This window comes from Rhamphochromis longiceps, linkage group LG3, assembly GCF_057381845.1.
Source record: "Rhamphochromis longiceps isolate RC_006_pf linkage group LG3, R_longiceps_female_GT1.1, whole genome shotgun sequence".
NCBI classification, from domain to species: domain Eukaryota; kingdom Metazoa; phylum Chordata; class Actinopteri; order Cichliformes; family Cichlidae; genus Rhamphochromis; species Rhamphochromis longiceps.
In genome coordinates this window covers 16,281,973-16,301,724 of record NC_140559.1, presented here as the reverse complement: position 1 = coordinate 16,301,724, position 19,752 = coordinate 16,281,973, and the positions used below count along the sequence as shown (strand labels likewise).

At 43.2% G+C, this 19,752-nt stretch overlaps 1 protein-coding gene across 2 annotated transcripts; it reads left to right on the top strand.

The window, feature by feature from the left end:
• The first annotated feature begins 1,060 nt into the window (after window positions 1-1,060).
• Window positions 1,061-16,498, top strand: LOC146673162 (sodium/hydrogen exchanger 9B2-like). 2 transcript variants are annotated; one of them, XM_085401715.1, is made up of 15 exons: window positions 1,061-1,117; window positions 2,757-2,828; window positions 5,778-5,876; window positions 6,815-6,917; window positions 7,064-7,234; window positions 11,378-11,520; window positions 11,603-11,730; window positions 12,907-12,988; window positions 13,678-13,771; window positions 13,852-13,958; window positions 14,042-14,191; window positions 14,327-14,435; window positions 14,626-14,762; window positions 15,238-15,412; window positions 15,533-16,498. In XM_085401715.1, exons 1-15 carry the CDS (start codon window positions 1,061-1,063, stop codon window positions 15,619-15,621), a joined length of 1,716 nt encoding a protein of 571 aa, XP_085257841.1. In that variant the 3' UTR covers window positions 15,622-16,498. The 2 variants fall into 2 exon arrangements, with proteins under 2 accessions (XP_085257841.1, XP_085257842.1); XM_085401716.1 differs by having other exon boundaries at window positions 1,083-1,117; window positions 15,536-16,498.
• Window positions 16,499-19,752: the final 3,254 nt, after the last annotated feature.

Sequence of the window (19,752 nt, the reverse complement as noted above, 5' to 3'; positions counted from 1 at the left end):
CACTACAACAGTCTAAATGAACAGGTTTGCAGGTCCGGGTCACTGCTGTGTGGATCTGAGCAGAGATGCCCAGACTGTTGACTTACAAAGAAGCACCTCAGCTGGGAGGCATCCACGAGGCATGATAGTCAGGTCCCTGAACCACTTCAGCAGGCTCCTGTGGATGTGGACAGCCTTCAGAGGCAGCTCATACCTGCAACCACAGCTCACAGACAGAGCAGATCGATCAGTAAATCAGAAGCTTTGCATTCACATTCAGGTCTCTCTCGACCACAGATAGTTACAGTGCCCACATTACTGCAGACGCTGCACCGATCCATCCACCAGTCTCCTCCTTTCTCCCTCGCTCACAAACCCCAAGATACTTAAACTCCCTCATTGGGGCAGCATCTTACTCCCAGTCCAGAGTGCTGCTGCCGTCCTGTTGTTCACATCCTCAGTCTGGTAACCGCTGATTCTCCAAGCAAACATCTCAAACAAAACAAAGTAGAACGTCCAAACATCTTGTCTCACTTGGCGAGCATCACAAACAGTATTCGTCACAACTTCCTGACTCTTAAGAAGATAATACCCTGATGGTTTAATAGTTAGTTGCAGAAGCAAACCACTAATCCTCAGATACGGCGTGCGTGCACAGGTGTGGTTGTTGGATCACAAAGCAGTGGTTTCATCGTTTCATCGCGCCTCTCAGCTCTGATTTAACTCCTCACATGAACATTTCAGTTTCTACAAAAAGGTCAAAGCTGGCCGTCACCTCAGCACCTGCGCGTGGCGTGTTAACGTCAGGCGTCCAGTGTAAATGCTGCATGTGCGCACACACGGACACACACCTGCTATTATGTGTATGATAATGTTTGTGTCTGCTGCCCTGCAGCCTGGCATTAATACAGAGGACTCAGGGTTACTGCGACCTGTGTTCCCATAATGCCAGGCTTTACCACGCGTGTGTGTCTGTGTGTGACGTCTGTCATTCTGCACAGCGACAAACACAACAGAGTTAAAACCGTCTGTTGTTAACACGCGGCAGACACTCGCTTCCTCCGTCTCTTGTTGCTGCTTGATGACTAAGTCGCCTGCTGCTCTTTGTTCCAGTCACACAACTTTTCATCAGCTCAAGGTAAGAGCCTGAGAAAATGAGAATAATTCAGCTTTTATGGGTACGTGATGGGAAGTGTGTGAGGTTTCAGTGAAGCTGTCAGCTGGGACTGGAGGGAACATTTGTCCTTTGTTTTGGGTTTACGTGGAGATTTCTGTGATGGGCTGAAAAGACCTGAAGTGGAAATGGAGAGTAGTTGGACTATACTGTTTTACTTTTGCTTACGCACAATTAATGAAGCAGTGTGTTGATCAAGTACTGAGGCCAACTATTTATTTTACTTGAAATGCCAATTTTCACATTTTTAAGAGAAAAAACTGCATATTTATATATATGCATATATTGTTTATATATATTATTTAAAAAAATAATTTCTATTAGAAATAAGTTAAAGTTTGCCTGATATGTTTTACTCCTGCATCACTGTATTTCCAGGTAAAACTGCACATTGTATGTAACTTTGCTTTTCTGAAGGCTTCAGTTATTAGTCATGCAGTAGATTAAGAGATTACAGTAAGGGTGGCGTTAAAGATGAAAGATTTCCAAGTGTAAGCTTTTTCTAATCTGCTAAGTCTGGTAATCTATAGTGAGGATTATCAGCATGTTGACAATAACAATCATCAGCTGGCATTAAAACCTTTGAAGAAGTCACTCCGGGTACTTCTTGAGTTTGGACTTCTTTTCAGGTTCTTGGAGAAGTTTCACTGTTTATCCATCCAAGAGGTTTGTTCAGGTCTAAAAGCTGGTGGAGACTCTCAGGTATTTACTCGTTGTTGGAGAGTCACCTTGCAGAGGGTTCAACCCTATAATCATGAGAATCATTTGGGGTCACAGGGGCCAAGGTGGGAATCAAGGCGTGGGTCACTGAAGTGAATTTCTTATGAGTCGCTGATCGCTCTACAGTCATGTGAGGCATTGAGGCATTAGGAGCACATTGGCTAAGGTGTGAGTGGAGATTAAATTGGATGAGAAGGGATCTCAGGACAGCATTAAGTGGAATTTCTGGTGAAGCAGAGGTGGTGCGTTCACTGTCCACCGCAGTCTTGGGATAGCCTGTCTGCCTGCAAAAAGCTAATGTCAGATGGAGGCGGTGCACAAATGGAGGCCTGTATGTGGACCGACTAGTGTGTGCGTCACTCTTGCTTGCACTGCTGTTGGTCCATTCATCAACCGCAGAGAAGAGCGAAAGGGTTGCAGCGGGCAGATTTGATTGGTAACAACAATGAAAAGTGTCCGTGATTAAAGGTGTTGGTGGGACTAAAGTGCACCTACTTACATGATTACAGGGCGGCTCTGCGAGTCTCTGGACCGCCTGCAATGTGTCCATGAGCCTTTAGAACTGAAATATCCTCTCAGATGAAATGTGGAACATCTTTATTAAAATTTTAAAAAGGTGAATGAAACAAGGATTTAGATGAGGATTTTCTGAATGGTCACACAAAGTAAACTGACACCGTCCATTAAGACGTTTTAAAAAGTTTATTTGGGTGCTCATTTTGTTCATGATTTCCATGACATTTTCACTATTCTTACTTGAATAGACTGATTGGACTTCAATGGCATTTAGCATTAAGGACTTTGTTAGTTTGAAATCAGACTTATTTGAAATATTTAAATGTGGCTCCTCACATATATGAGAAGAAATGCGTGATTGTTTCAGATGATGGATGAAGAGGCCACCAAGCGTTACCTTCGGGTGAGCGACGTTGGGCTGCAGCAGGAACAGGCTGAGGTACCACCGACTGTTCACATCACACAAAACATCCACCTATTAAAACCACACACGTGGAGTCACGTGGCCTACAACTTTATCTTTCCTTCTATTTCTGCTCTGACATGGTAAAGAAAACACAACTGCTCCAGCCATCAAACTAGCCCAGTACGTGTGACCAGTTTGTCATCCAAGACTGGAGATGGTCACTTTAAAGTCTGTTTGAGATAACAAACTGACAGGGTGCTTCTTCTGTACCTGTGAAATCTCTCCCACACCACTGGCAGCTTGAACAGGTGATGTAAGGCAGGATGGATCCACGCTCTGACCCTGCCTGAATGTTGCAACAGAAACTGAGACTCATCAGACCAGGAAATGTTTGTCCAACCGTCTACTGTCCAATTTTGATGAGTCTGTGAATTGTAGCTTTAGTTCTTAGCTCTCTGGAGTGCACCCAGTGCAGACTTCTGTTGACTGTTAGCTTCAAAGTTCAACACGCTGTGCATTCAGAGGCGCTCTTCTGCATGCCTTTGATCTAGCGTTGCCTTCTTGTTAGCTCGAAGCAGTCTGACCTCTGACATCACTGAGGCATTTTCATCCAGAGACTTGAAGACCATTGGATGTTTTCAGATGATTCTCTGTAAACCTTAGAGTTGGCTGTGTGGGAAAAATCCCAACAGATCAGCAGTTTATGAAATACTCTGATAACCAAAGTCTCTTTGAGTTTCAGCAGGTCATCTTGAGTCGTCACCATGTGACTTGCTGATGTAATATTTGCATTCATGAGCAGTTGAACAACTGAATAACTGGCACAAGTTTCCTGACTGACAGTAAAACAAGTGAGTGAGAATAAGGACCAGAGAGACCTGCCTGAGCTGTTGTAGCCTCAAAGCCAGACTTAACTATTAACTATGAATATGGGAATGCAGAGGCCAAAAACCAACAGCGACTCAAAGCAGAGCTAATAAATGACCAGGAGTCATTGACCTGGAACTTGAAATGCTGACTGGCTGATGATCAGATGGATACCTCTGTTCAAGAAAAGAGGGCAGAGGATCTAAGACTATTGATAGTAAATCATAAACCATGTCTGCCATATATGCACTAAACAAACAAACACAATGTGTGACACTTGAAATACAATAGGTTGACAACACTTTGTGTAAAGCAGGATTTCTTACGTATTTCATAGTTTTAATGCAGCGTGTTGATATTTCACTCCTCCACCGTCCACCTCCAGTTGGCCCTTGGCGCTTCAGTAAAGGTCATTTTAACCATGTAAAGTGAATGAAGGCCGGAGCAGTAATGCTATCACATGTCACAGTGGACCAATGTATGGCAACGACAGATCATAAAACAATTAACAGATTTAGAGGTACAGATAAGCTGCTATTTGGTCATAAAAAGTTGTTAAGTTCATGAAATTGGATCACCAAACATTAAACACCCGTGTACTTGTTCGGTTATTCTTAGAAACAAAGTCAGCTTTACGTGCATGGCTGTCTGTCACATTTAAGCTGTAAATCACCCATGTGGCTGCAGAGTGTTTAGAAATCATCAAAGTTCTTCTGAAAAAATAAAAGGTTGGATAGATCAACTGGAAACCAGCGGACTTGAGACATTAGTGAGGGTCCAGAGCCATAAAATGTCGAATGTTGACATTTTTCATGATCTGTATGTGTGTGTGAGAGGTGGGACAGTGTATCTGCTCGTTTAGTGACTGATGGGATGAAACAATAACTGTTTGTCTAGTAAACAGACAAACAGGAGGAAAACAAACAGGAATAGGTGTGCGTTCCTCTTTGACATGTGCTCACTCAGTCTCACGGTGGAGGCGTGGCCTTCCACAGGTTAGTGGGGCAAATGGGCAGACCAACAACAACCAATACCAGCACACCATAATGAACACACCCCAGTTTCTTGGCTGCGTTATCTGACTTTTAGGAGGTATGTCAGTAAGGAAGCCATCACACGACCCAATCAGAGATTACACCACACAACTACGTCACAATATTCAATAAAGGTTTTTGACCTTGGTAGTCATACAATATAGTAATGAAAAAAATAATCACTGACAAGTTTTTGCAGCACGAGTCCAATTAATGTACTTGGTTCACAGCAGTTTGGTGCCTCTGCAGACGTTGTACTAACCTGCAGGAATGAGGTGGCTGGCCTTGTACTAGTCAGACTTTTAAAGCATGACTTTACTCAAAAACTGCGAAAGTAACTTTGTGGTATTTGGTTTATAGGTGATATATATGTTGCAGGAAGCTGGATAAGTGGTTTAAATAATGCATGGATTTTTAAGATGTAATACAGAAGAGAGTTGACCCCATATGTTATGAGCTTGTTGGCACCTTCTGATCCTCCAAAGATGAGGCTTGTTATATATCTAAAGGGTGACCATAAATTTTTCCATCAGGGCTTTCCAGCTTTGAAATGACCAGCCTGAGGAGATAAGGCTCACAGAAGTATTGGTGTTTTGCTGTGATTGAATCCTTTATGATCTTTTACTGCCTTTGATTGTCTTTTTGAAATCAGCTTTCAATTATTTTACAGTGCTCTCTGTTTTTGGTGGTTCTTCCATACCAGTTTTATTTCTCTTTACTTTTTTTTTGGTTTTCCTATTTCTTTCTGTTCATCTCATCACTTAAATGTTATAATAAAATTATTACTATTTTTAAAAAGATCTCTGAACACGAACAAAGTCCTGCATCTCTAAATCAGCAGTCTTTTGCCAACTTTTAAAGAAAATCTAGGAAGTATTGAGGAAAACATAAAGAGCAAACAGAGTAACTTCTAGGGCCTTAGTAATTCGTCAACCATTGAAATTCACCTGCTTCAAGAGGTTTGGCTGAAGAGGACAAAGGACAAAACCCTACAGCCCATGTCTTTAAACCCATTCTATCTCTCTCTCTCTCTCTCTCTCTCTCTCTCTCACTTTTGTACACATGCACGTTTCTGGTAAAGGTAGGGAGTAAAGTTCAGGCTGGTCAAGAGGACAGAGAGATCACCGTCCTGCCCCGGAGGAAGGCGGAGGAGCCGGAGGAGCCGGACGACACGACCACGGTGAGTGTGATTCACCTCTGAGCTCTGAGAAAGGCCGTCTATTTATAGAAACCATATGCAAGTGTTGGGGCTCTGTAATTTTTAAGGTTTAGACTGAATGTAGGTGGACAGATGAGAACTGCAGCTAACCTCTGGGCAGTGGGCTCTACATGTGAAAATATGTGTAAAACACTTTGGAGTCAGAGTGAAGGAGACCAGCATGCATACAACGAAAAAAAAAAAAAAAAAGACCAAGCATGGTTGTTATTAAGGCAGTTTCTACCCATTTATTGGGAATTTTCCTTTCCAAATGTTAGAACATAAGAATTCCAAGGACAAAATTCATATAAGACAGTTAATTTGAAGGGTAACACCTTATAGTTACTGAATCTGTGCTCTTTTAGCAACTACAGATGGATCGAATGCAACCTCACTCTAATGAAACCTCAGCAACCTGGTTGTAGTTGAGGGTTTAAAGTTCTCATGAATATTAATGATAATAAAGTTTGTGGTTTAGGCGTTGTGTCCTGTAAGTGCTCAGTCACACAAGTGTAGAGACTGGTTGGCAATGTCCTAGAAACAGTCCGTTGCTAGGGAAAAATGAAAATTCACCATCTGGTTGCTGGAGTTTGCTGGCAGACACTGTTTAACTTATTGCTGAAGACTCAGTAGGTCACTGCGCTGACCGAGAGAAAGGCCGGTATAAAAATGGAAATGAAAAAATGTATATTTCCCAAACAGCTGGTCAGTGGTTGCTAGCTGTCTCTAGGTGAAATAAGTTGCAAGTTGTAGGTTGCAGCAAAAATGAAAACGTTTTTCTTGAAAGACAAATGTTCTACATTTGGCAATAGTTCAGACAAGCTGGCGTCTTCTATGCAAACTACTGGTGTCTGCAGCAATCTGTTGCTGTGACCAAATGAATGATGAATATCAGAAACTGAAAAACATCTAATGAACAGATGAAGACGCCATCATCTGACTCTTCCTGCTGCGCGTCCTGTATCAGTCTGAAGGACAGATGTCCTCGACCTCGGGGAATCATCAACCTGCTCATCACCAAAGGTAACGAACACTCATGATGCCTGTGTGTTTGTATAAGGTAACATCCTCAACTATGTGTCTTCATTAAATACTCTACCTGACCAGCAGCACTGTGTAAATGTGTCCTGTCACACTGAATCTTAATGGGATGTCACATCTGCTTGCAGTGTGTTTGTTTGCTCTGCTGTTCGGAGTCGTCTGGACCATCACGGGAAAAGAGTGTTTACCTGGAGGGAACCTGTTCGGCATCATCATCCTCTTCATCTGTTCCGTGCTGGGAGGGAAGCTGGTGGGAATGATCCAACTGCCCACACTGCCCCCCTTCCCTCCACTGCTTGGTACAGCCCAATCACTCATTCCTTTTATAGTTTAAGCAAGTAGAGCTGGGCGATATGAGATTTTTTCATATCACGATATGTTTTTTTCATTTCAGGCGATAACGATATACAGTATATCACGATATAAGCCAAATAACTATATTTGTAAGATTTAAATGTGCCGTTGCTCACAAGTAAAATGTGAAATAATCAGCAGCTTGTTTTGATTTAAATATTTATTTCCCATAATAAGTTCAACAGGGCAGATGTACTTAAAATGAGGCTTCAGTTTCAGATAAATAAAGGCAAATATTACAAACTACACAAAAGGTAGCCGCTAAAGCATTTAAGTTTCAAAATAGAACTCCTCCTTGAATCGCTACCTTATCATGGTGGAGGGGTTTGTGTGTCCCAGGGATCCCAGGGGCTATGTTGTCTGGGGGCTTTGCCCCCTGGTAGGGTCTCCCATGGCAAATTGGTCCTGGGTGAGGGACCAGACAAAGAGCGATTCAGAAGACCCTTATGAAAAGATTATCGAGGGAACAGTTTACCCTGCCCGGGATAGGGTTACCGGGGCCCCTCGGTGGTAATCCCCGAACCAAATGGTGGACACCAGAGGCCAAGGGAGCCACCAGGCTGAAGAAGGAGTCCTATCGGGCTTGGTTAGCCTGTGGTACTCCGGAGGCAGCCGACAGGTATCGACAGGCCAAGCGGAATGCGGCTCGGGCAGTGGCTGAAGCAAAAATTCGGGTGTGGGAGGAGTTCGGAGAGGCCATGGAAAAAGACTTTCGGACTGCCTCGAAGAGATTCTGGCAAACCATCAGGCGTCTCAGGAGGGGAAAGCGGTGCTCCACCTGCACTGTGTATAGTGCTGGCGGAGCGCTGCTGACGTCGACTGAGAAAATTGCCAGGCGGTGGAAGGAATACTTCGAGGACCTCCTTAATCCTACTGACACGTCTTCCGAGGAGGAAGCAGAGTCTGGGGATGAGGGGAATGACCCGCCAATTTCCGGGGGCGAGGTCACTGAGGCAGTTAAACAACTCCTTGGTGGCAGAGCCCCTGGTGTTGATTAGGTCCGCCCCGAGTTCCTGAAGGCTCTGGACGTTGTAGGGCTGTCCTGGTTGACACGCCTCTGCAATGTTCAGGGGCAGTACCTGTGGACTGGCAGACCGGGGTGGTGGTCCCCATCTTTAAGAAGGAGGACCGGAGGGTGTGTCCCAACTACAGGGGGATCACACTCCTCAGCCTCCCTGGGAAAGTCTATGCCAGGGTGCTGGAAAGGAGAGTTCGTCCGCTAGTCGAACCTCGGATACAGGAGGAACAATGCGGTTTTCGTCCTGGTCGCGGAACACTGGACCAGCTCTTTATCCTCTCCAGGATACTTGAGGGTGCATGGGAGTTTGCCCAACCAGTCTACATGTGTTTTGTGGACTTGGAGAAGGCATTCGACCGTGTCCCTCGGGGTGTCCTGTGGGAGGTGTTGCGGGAGTATGGGGTGTCTGGCCCATTGCTACGGGCCATTCGATCCCTATACAACCGTTGCAAGAGCTTGGTTCGCATTGCCGGCAATAAGTCGGACTCGTTCCCGGTGGGTGATGGGCTCCGCCAGGGCTGCCCTTTGTCTCCGGTTCTGTTCATAATTTTTATGGACAGGATTTCTAGGCGCAGCCAAGTGGCGGAGGGCTTTCGCTTTGGTGGCCTCAGAATCTCATCTCTGATATTTGCGGATGATGTGGTTCTGTTGGCTTCATCGGGTGAGGGCCTCCAGCTTGCACTGGAACGGTTCGCAGCCGAGTGTGAAGCAGTGGGAATGAGGATCAGCACCTCCAAATCTGAGGCCATGGTTCTCAGCCGGAAAAGGGTGGAGTGCCCACTCCGGGACGGGGATGAGTTCCTGCCCCAAGTAGAGGAGTTCAAGTATCTCGGGATCTTGTTCGTGAGTGATGGGAGAAGGGAGCCGGAGATCGACAGACGGATTGGGGCTGCAGCTGCAGTAATGCGGACGCTGCACCGGTCCGTTGTGGTGAAGAGGGAGCTGAGTGTAAAAGCGAAGCTCTCAATTTACCGGTCGATCTACGTCCCTACCCTCACCTATGGCCACGAGCTGTGGGTAGTGACCGAAAGAACGAGATCGCGGATACAAGCGGCAGAAATGAGCTTCCTCCGAAGGGTGGCTGGCCTCTCCCTTAGAGATAGGGTGAGAAGTTCGGCCATCCGGGAGGGGCTCAGAGTAGAGCAGCTGCTGCTCCACATCGAAAGGAGCCAGCTGAGGTGGTTCGGGCATCTGACAAGGATGCCCCCTGGGCGCCTCCTGGGTGAGGTGTTCCAGGCATGTCCCACTGGGAGGAGGCCCTGGGGCAGACCCAGGACACGCTGGAGAGATTATATATCTCGGCTGGCCTGGGAACGCCTTGGTGTTCCCCTGGATAAGCTGGAGGAGGTGGCTGGGGAGAGGGAGGTCTGGGCCTCTTTGCTTAGGCTGCTGCCCCCGCGACCCGGCCTTGGATAAAGCGGATGAAGATGGATGGATGGAATAGAACAAACAAAACAGACTACTAAATTGTCAGGTCCACTTAGAAACAAAATATTAATTCTAAAAATAAATCTTAGCTTATTTTACAGAAGAAGAGACAAAATTGACTAACTTATTTAATATAGCTTTGGAAGCGCTGTCTGAGAGAAATGTTTATATCCAGGGAGTTGGTAACGAGGATTCATTACCTTAATTAGCTGCTTGAATCCTTCATTGTCGACCGTGTTTATTGGTAGCATGTCTTTAGCAAGACAGTAAGCCATGGCATTCGTTATGTTGCTATGTCTCTTAGCTTTTTTGTCATATGGTAAGACGCCGGAGAAAGCCGACTCAATTGACTGCTTCGCAGGGATTCCCCCAGTTGTTTTCGATGATGAATTAGTGCTTTCAGTCAGAGATTGAGCGTGCTCTAGTGGGTGGCACTGCTTCAGGTGATAAAAAAGGTTTGTTGTATTTCCAGACTTTGTGGGAACATGCTTTCGGCACAATTTACAGTGCGCGTTACTGTTTTTTGTCAGACTTGAAATAGCCGAAATACCTCCACACTATGGAACTTCTCTTGCCTTTCCTTTCGACAATCTCTCCGGCATCCGTCATCTGTGTTCTCTTCGGTAACCTTCGGTCACGCTCTCGGTTGATTTTTCTCTAGTCGGCACACTCATTTCCTCCATTACCCGGCCGCTGGCTGCTTTCCAAACAAATACACATGTGCGGCTTGGCACTTGAGCTGTACGTAACAAGTTAGGTGACATGACGCTGCGGCTGTGATTGGTTCGGCTCTGCGCTGCTTAATTTGAATTGGCTATTCATTTTTTATAAGAGAGGAAGAGAGAGAGAGATGAGGTCTATCGCAATAGTTTCATTTTTCTATCGGGAAAAGTTATTTCGCAATACATATCGTTATCGTTTATCGCCCAGCTCTAGTTTATAAAATCTGTGTTAAGAGCCTCTGATGTAGATCTTCCCAGCAGCTATGCTTGTGTGTCTGTGATGTGCTGCAATATGCAGCATAAACAGTAGAGGGTGGTTTGTGCTCTCTCTTGGAGTTCATCCATTCTCCTTGAGTCAATTAAAAGAGAAAATGGTGACATTAGAAGTAAGCAAAAATGCAAAGGTGGAAGCACTGGACCAATCACTGCTTTGAGGAGACGTAGGTCCATTTGATGATGATTTAATAAGACAGTGATTAGGTAGAACTTTATAATACAGCATATGGCTGTAATTCCCCTGGAATTAAATTGATTCTCTGTGTGTTTTATCTGAAATTTTATCTTGGCCATTTGAATAGTGATACACACCAACATAATAAGAAATCAAAAAGGCAAAGCGAATCCCCTTAATAATAAAGCCTGCATCTCTAAAAGTACAGCATAGTGTAAATTACTTAAATATTGATACACTACTTAAAATTACTGTAATTATTTTTTTAATTCCAGTAAAACACGAATTGTTACCCCTTTATTATAACATACTGTATTTGCCAGGAAGCATTTGTAGATAAAAAGAATTTAATTGTAATTTCAGATGCATGTTGAATCATTGTATTTTGCTAGCACAGATTATGTTAGCTGGGGTACTTACAGGTGTGGCAACCATGTAAAAACCTGTGTATGTGTGTGCGTGCGTGTAGGTATGCTGCTGGCAGGTCTGCTATTGCGTAATGTTCCTTACATAACGGACGCCATCTTCATCGACACTCACTGGTCTGCAGCTCTGAGGAACATCGCCTTGTCCATCATCCTGACCAGGGCTGGTCTGGGCCTCAACCCTGAGGTACGTGTACATTTAAATATCAGTCTAAGTTAAGTTGCACACAAAATCAAATGCAGTCTCTTAACTCTGTGTTTGCATGCAGGCTTTAAGTCGACTGAAAGCAGTGTGCGTACGTGTTGCAGTTGGACCCTGTATGGTGGAAGCCTGCATTGTTGCTGTGGTTTCTCACTTCCTGCTGGGTCTGCCATGGGTTTGGGGTTTCATACTGGGGTAAAGTGCACACACACACACACACACACACACACACACACACACACACATAGGGATGGGTACCGGTATCCGGTGCCATGATGGCACCGGTTCTGACATAAACGGTAGTAACCAGACCGAAAAGCAGCGCACATTTCGGTGCTTTTTTTTCCTGACCTGTGATACACTTTGAATTCTAGCCAATCATTTTACGTTTCCGAGGATAGTGGGCGGGCCCAGGTACGTAGGTTCTTTTAGAGCAGAGCTACAGATTAAAAATGTCCAAGGCGAAGCGGTCAAAAGTCTGGCTGTACTTCACAGCAAAATATACAAACTCAGCAGCCTGCAACAAGCGCCTTAAGCTGATACTGTGATACTGTCAAAGGAGGTAACACCTCAAATCCGATGAAACACCTGGCGACGCATAGCGTTTTTTTTTTAAAAGCCGAGAAATGCGCCGTATTTGATAGCTTGCTGTGAGACCTCACACCGAGCACATCTACTGTGGGTATGGTGCCTGTTATTGGACCCGGAGTTAGCAACATCCCCCAAAAACACAAACAGGAGAGTCCTGGCCCCTAGCCCTGCCAGTGTAGCAGAAATGATGATGATGATGATGCAGCAGCAGCCGTTCTTCTCTGCGTGAGTAGCTTCATGTTGTTCGTGTGTAATTTACGTTGAGTAGGCTAACCACGTTATTACATTAATGCATGTAAGGTGAACTAGCAAACATCATCATAGCTACATGCGGCTGTCTTCTTGTTTGATGGCAGATACTCCCTTCACCCTGGCCAAAAAGGCTAAAATGACCAAAGAAAAAGTGGAAAACCACTAAACATGAGAAGTTTTTGGACAAAGTTTGTATTTATTCCATTGTTTAAGCACTGCTTCCAGCCAAGAGTGATACCATATATGCACTATAGCTGCAGAAAAGGCTAACATTGTTATCTTTTTACAAAAAGAACAGCTGAACATGAGAGGTTTTTGAATTTTGTGTTCTCTATTATTTAAGCACCGGTTTGAGCACCGTTTAAGCACCAGCACTGTTTCAAAAGTACCGGTTTGGCACCGGTATCGGATAAAACCTAAACGATACCCATCCCTAGACACACACACAGAGCCATTTCTTTCTGTATGACTAGATTCAAAGTAAGTAAAGCGACACTCATTGTGCCTGTGATATTTGTGTTTGTGCAGTTTTGTACTGGCTGCCGTTTCTCCAGCAGTTGTTGTTCCTTCAATGCTGCTCCTGCAGAGAGAAGGATATGGAGTGGAGAAGGTAAATTATCACCCGTTACTATCATCACTACATTTGACTGATGAAAGGTTCATCCTGCCACAAGGGGCAGCGTATGGGTGGAAAAACAGATGAGCCTGAGATGAATCTATAGACATGACACATCATCTGTGTAGGCTTATGCAGAGCAAGTATAAAATAAAAATAACAGCAGAACCACCTGCAGGACTGTAAATATTACATAACAATTGACACCATTAATAAAATCAATATAGGGGCCTCTAGAGATCCTCGAGCTCCATCAACACATTCTCAGTGATTGCTAAGCTTCCTAATCATGCTCTACCCCCTTTACAAGAACCCACAGTGACCTCTAGGAGACCCACAGTGGTCCTTAATACCTCATACAAAGTCACTAAAGCCAGCTTAAGCAACACTTGAAACTTTGATAGGATACTGATTAAGTAGCAATACTCTTCTAAAAGCGTTGTACACCTTATTGGTTTTCACAACAACCCCAATACCTATAATACACCACTAGAATCCCTTCAGCTATTTCTCAAAGCGTTTAATCACTTCAAGTCTATTTAAAGGAAGGGAAAGCATCACCAAAAAGATCTAGGGCTCCTCCAGTAAAGCTCCTCAAACCCAAGAGCTTCCATGGGAGTCAAGAAAGATCAAGTCTTCTGCTCTAATATGAATCTTTAATGTCACTGTGTGTTGTTCTTCAGGGAATCCCCACCCTCCTGATGGCTGCTGGAAGCTTTGATGATATTCTCGCCATAACAGGATTCTCTACTTGTTTGGGAATCGCCTTCTCTACAGGTCAGACAAAATGTTTCTGTCCTGTGCTGTTCAGTTCGTTCTTTTCTAGTCTACATGGTCTCGTTGTGTTTGTCCTGCAGGTTCTACATGGATGAACATACTGAAGGGTCTGCTGGAGGTGGTGGGAGGCATCGTAGCTGGTATGATCCTGGGCATGTTCTTGTACTGCTTCCCCAGCAATGACCAGGTTTGACATTTTTTTATTAATATGATTTTTCCTTTTTTAATTGTTCATAAAATGTGTCTTTAATATCTTCTGTCTGATCGCAGGAGGATCTGGTATTGAGGAGGACCCTCATGTTGCTGGGTCTGTCCACATTTTCAGTCTTCTTCAGTCATGTTATAGGTTTTGCTGGAGCTGGAGGTCTCTGTACACTGGTGCTGGCTTTCCTGGCTGCACTGGGCTGGAAGACTGAAAAGGTATCATATATCAGGATCACTTTAACCTGCCTCCTGCCCCTTGGATTTTGTCATGTTTACCCTAAATCAACATGTCTTTTAATGGCTGGCACCATGGAATGTGGTTAATCCAGGTATCTCTAACTTCACAATCAGGCACCAGTAGCAGAAATGGTGGGTCGGTCATGGGATGTATTTCAGCCACTTCTCTTCGGTCTGATTGGAGCTGAGATCACGATTAAAGCACTCAGCCCAAGTACTGTGGGTAAGAACATTATGCTACCAGTATATTTCAGTTAGACTTTGCTCCATTTGTGTCTAGATTTTGTTCTCAGTTACTAGGAGCCCAGTGGGCCCAGTAATCAAAGAGCTTTAACCTGCAGAGCAAAACATTTCACTGCTTGAGGAAATTTAAGATATTGGTTCCCTCTTTGTTGTTGTGTCTATGCCCTTAGGTCTGGGTATGGCCTGCATTCTTATTGGTCTGGTGATCCGTCTACTTGTCACCTTCCTGTTGGTTCATTACGGAGGATTCAGCTTAAAAGAGAAGCTCTTCATTTCTGTGGCCTGGCTGCCTAAAGCTACTGTGCAGGTCTGTGAGTGTGTAATCCTGATATTAGACTGCTAGAAGATATTCATTTTTCAAGAATAGTGTGCCCGACTTTATTAAACCAGAACTAGAAGCACCTCAGACTTATCCGGAAACTTCTGCATAAAGCCTCTAAACACTCCTAAAATGCCACTGGTGGTCAAAACAGCTACTAAGATATCATATAGATTTTTCTTTGTAACCACTGAAATCATTAGATTGTAATGGTGTTGATTAGCTACCTACATGGCTCCTGAATTCTCTTTATTGACTTCGAAAACCTAAATTACTACAATAACCACACAAAGAAGTTCTAGTTCGCCATTAGTTATGATCTAAAGGCCTTTAGATCTAGATGACTAAGAACTAAAAAAGTACCGTTGTTTCCCTTAAAACCACCTCTGTGATCTTAACGATAAACTCCTTCATTGTTAATCTGCACTTCTCCTGAGCAGTTATTTATGTCTGTATGTGCTAGGCTGCCATTGGCTCCAAGGCATTGGACATGGCGAGGGAGGAAGGGGACGAGGCCTTAATTAAGTTTGGTTTGGACGTGCTAACATTAGCGGTGTTAGCCATCTTGACCACAGCTCCAGTTGGTGCACTGGGTATCGGACTGGCAGGACCACGTCTCCTGGCCCGGCAGGTCAAAGGTCAGCAGGCATACACATCTGCACACTGTGTAGTGGCTTACATCACTGAATAGTGTCAGATGTAGTCATATGTAAACAACATATGTCTTTTCTTCCCCTTTCTAAAAATCCCGACCTCAGCAGAAGAGACGGAAGGTGGAGCTACACCATCTTACCGCAACGGGGTTGTTCAAGAAAAAGACAACGGGACTCTCGAGAGCAAGCTATGAAGCATCTGAGTGGAAAAACTGACTATACAAAACTGTATATACAATATATATATATATATGTCCACACATTATGTAAATCATAAACAGAATTTAGCTGCGGTTCATTTATATAAACTGGCTGTCAATATCTTCTATTTTCTCATATGCTCAGGTTAGAAACTGTAAATGTGCAAATGTTTGTGTAGTGTACTATATTGATATTTATGCATTTTGGTAAAGTGCAATGATTAATTTTACATTACACTAAGATTATGTTATCAGCTCATTAGCAGTGACAGAATCTATATTATGAATTAATTTCTGGCTAGCTAGTGTTAACATAAAGCGTATTTGCCACACCAGGTTTCATTTTCTTACTTCATTTTTTATTTTCTTCTGTTTGTCTGTTGCATAAGTGAAGTACAGCTGAGGTCATTCATCATATGGGGACTGGCAGATAGTTTAGCTAGCATGCTAATCTGATGTGTTGGAGTTTAGATATGGTGGAGTAACAAAGGCAGACTTGATGCTGGAGGTCAGGTCTTTAAACTGACATCACATTCTTTCTGGTGTCAGGTTTGGTTATAAGAAGCTAAAATGTTCATTTTTACTGTTTTGTGTGCTTAAAACATGGTTATTTACAAGAGTAATTAATGGCAGTAACAGATAGCTTCATTAAACAGCTTCAAATGTGCAAGTGACTAATCTTAACTGGGTGGGTAATCTATTGTCTAATGACATTTTCAAAGATATATTAATATATTCTTAGATAATATTCATACAAAATAATCTGAATGTTTATCTTTGAGACACACTTCATTACACGCACGGCTGCCAGCCTGGAAGCTTGTATCAGTAATCGTGTAATCATTAAGCATGCTGTAATTGTGTGATGTCCTATTGAGCTTTAATTCAAAGCTCAATAATCATTTATCAATAAAGTTAGAATATTAAAAAAGGTTTCTTTTTTGTATGCATCAAGACTACATGCTATTTACTTAAGTTATGGCAGCTAGTCCCACACAATTCAGTCTTAATTGGTAAACGTAATATAACTAAGGTTTTAGGTTCTGCTGGGATCACATGACGAAGCTATGACACACGTATCTGAACTGATTATGAGCTCACATGGCCACATTCACCACAGATGTCAGTGTGTCATGATTCTTAGGGCACAGTTATCTACAGTACCAGCCTGCACCATGGATCCATGCTTGATCTGATGTGTTTGATTGTCACACTTTGTGTCTGGCCAGTGAGTCTGTTGAGCGTTTACCATTTCTCCTTCACTCTGTGGTTCAACTGATCCAAGTGATTCCACCTAAGATTACGTTGGTGATTGTGAAGGTAAGATCTCCTGATGCTTTTCCTCTCAGCTGGATGTGTGTTTTGGATTTTCTACTGAAAAACTAATGATAGTCCCATGATTGGTATCAAGTTGGCCCTAAATATGAAAAACATGACATGTACTTTAGTTTCTTACTCAAATCCTTGTCCACCAGCTGCTGCCTGAACACACTGAAATTTAATGGATGTGGAATGAGCCTTTTAACAGCCACAAGTTTCAAGCAACTCATCTAGAGCTGGAGTTTAATTTTAACTGTGTAAATGGGCCTAACCCTAATGAGGGATCCATGGCAGCATTGTGTTTCTTTGCAAAAGTATTTGGTTAAAAGAGTGAAGAATTCTAAGTATATAGCCAGCTGTGTGTAGTCAAAAAGCCCACACCCATACAAACCCAGTGATAATAGTATCCATTGCTTTTACGCAGATTGTTTCGTTTGTTTGTTTGTTTGCTTTTTGAGTAGATGTTGTGAACAGGAAACGAGCAAAAGCCAAGTTAATGCTAAGGGACAAAAGCATACTGCAAATTGTGAAAAACAAGTGTTTACAAGTGTAAAAACAACGCAATAATGCCACCTAGAGGAATTTCAACGCAGGAAATATAAACAGTAAATGGCCTGTATTTGTACAGCACTTAACTTAGTCCCTAAGGACCCCAAAGTGCTTTACACATTCAGTCACGCACACATTCACACACTGGTGATGGCAGATACATTGCAGCCACAGCTGCTCTGGGGCGCACTGACAGAGGCGATTTTCAAACAAACCGACTAGAAGATGAAAATACACAGAAGCAGTCTGGTTTCAGTATTAGAGGAAAATCACATTGTTAGGTTCATTTTGATCAATGTTGTCATTGTTGCACTTACACTTGTAAACCTTGCCTTAAACTGCATGTTGAGATATTCTTCTGTTCCTCCCCTACACATCGAAGCAATTGGCTATAGTGTTAAACTGCAGGCACATTCCACTCTAAAGGTTCTGGTTGTCTTCTCTGTAAAGGATGATCATCTGTGCTTGTATGTGGTCAGCCATTAAAGTTAAGCCATATAAAGGGTGAGAGGAGATGACCCTTTGTGATCAGCAGGATGTCACACACACACACACACACATGCTCGCACATGCATAAACACACACACACACACACACACACACACACACACACACACACACACACACATGCTCGCACATGCATAAACATGCACACACACATACACATGCACACAGTGCTTTAACTGTTATGACACACCATTTATGGTTTTACAATGGGGGGTTGTTTCATTTCAACCAGCGGGCCTGCAAGCGCAGACCCAACATTTATGTACCAAAGAAGAAGAAAAAACAAAAAATAAAACAATACCCTAAAATTTTACACCCAAGTTGCTGTGTAGCAAAAGCAGTGTGGAAGAGGACTCCACCACCAGAGAGGTCCCATGGGTACTGGCTTATCCTCGGTCACTGCAATAAAAAACAAACAAGCAAACGTAGCAAAAACAAGAACCACTGAAATCTCTACTCCAGCAAATCAGTCACTCCGCAAACAGGGCATCAAATAAGCCATTACACCGCATATTCAACCAATAAAAGGGATAGGATAGAGGAGGACGAGCATATGGCCACAATTTTTTAATATTTCTGTTATATATTCGTGGGGGGTCTCATGTAATATTGGTACCAAACCATTATCACACAGCTACAACTAATGGGTTTCAGCCCACACATACTAGTAGCATGTGAAACCAACCCTGGGACATGCAGATAAACACTGTATGTCTCCAAACTTGCAGCGTTGGTCTTAGATATCATTTTCAAATATCTCAAGTTAGATTCAGAACCATCCTGAGTCTCATAACAAACACAACAGACATTTGTGTTTCCTGCTTCTGCTCGTCACCTTCTGCTCGTGTTGTTGTTTTTGGTGGTGATGTGTATGTACTGTTACAGTGACTGTGTGATTATTGTAAGAATAAACGGTGCTGTGAACCATGAAAAAGCCATCGGGTCTGCTGTGGTGGTGATCTTTGTTTTGTTTTTTATCTTAAGTGCACGCAAACCAGTAAACAAATTAAAACAAATGCTGTTGATGAACTATAATACAAAAATTACAATTAAAATTCTCAACAACAAAAACAATTGGTGAAAATATAATTAATATGTAAACAACTTAACAACCCCCAAAATTAGCAAGTCACGTGACGTGACAGCGCAACACCAAAACATAACGTTGGGGGAGAGGGAGCAAAGTGTGCCTGCTCTCCGCTGACACAGCGACCTGGCTGTTTTGTCTTTGCACAGCGTTGTAAACAAGCAGAACTCAAAGTAAAGGATCGATCTCACCAGGCTAGTATCGATCCGATACCGATGCCGACTTGGTATCGACACTATTGATATTTGCTTTGATGTTTGCCAAAACTCATCAGAACTTTTTAGATAACATTTGTTACTTTTCAAATTCTATATGTATTAAGTTATGCAGGCTTGTTTGCACAACAAGGCTAAATAATTAAACTTTTCTGAATCGAAATAGTCTGTCGTCGTTTCAGTTGTTTCTGTGATTCACTGAAACATAATTACAAGCACTTCATACGTTTCAAAGGCTTTTATCGACAATTACATGACATGTATGCCAAGAGTCAGTATTTGCCGTGTTGGCCCTTCTTTTTCAGGACCTCTACAATTCGACTGGGAATGCTCTCAATCACTTCTGGGCCAAATCCTGACTGATAGCAACCCATTCTGCCACAATCACTTCTTGGAGTTTGTCAGAATTTATGGGTTTTTGTTTGTCCACCCGCCTCTTGAGGATTG

What these genes read in the sequence shown, in the direction of transcription:
- LOC146673162 (XM_085401715.1), top strand. Translation starts at nt 1,061, where the DNA reads ATGACTAAGTCGCCTGCTGCTCTTTGTTCCAGTCACACAACTTTTCAT. An exon ending in TGGGCTGGAAGACTGAAAAG is followed by an intron (nt 14,192 to 14,326) that starts GTATCATATATC and finishes CTTCACAATCAG; the next exon opens with GCACCAGTAGCAGAAATGGT. An exon ending in ACTCAGCCCAAGTACTGTGG is followed by an intron (nt 14,436 to 14,625) that starts GTAAGAACATTA and finishes CTATGCCCTTAG; the next exon opens with GTCTGGGTATGGCCTGCATT.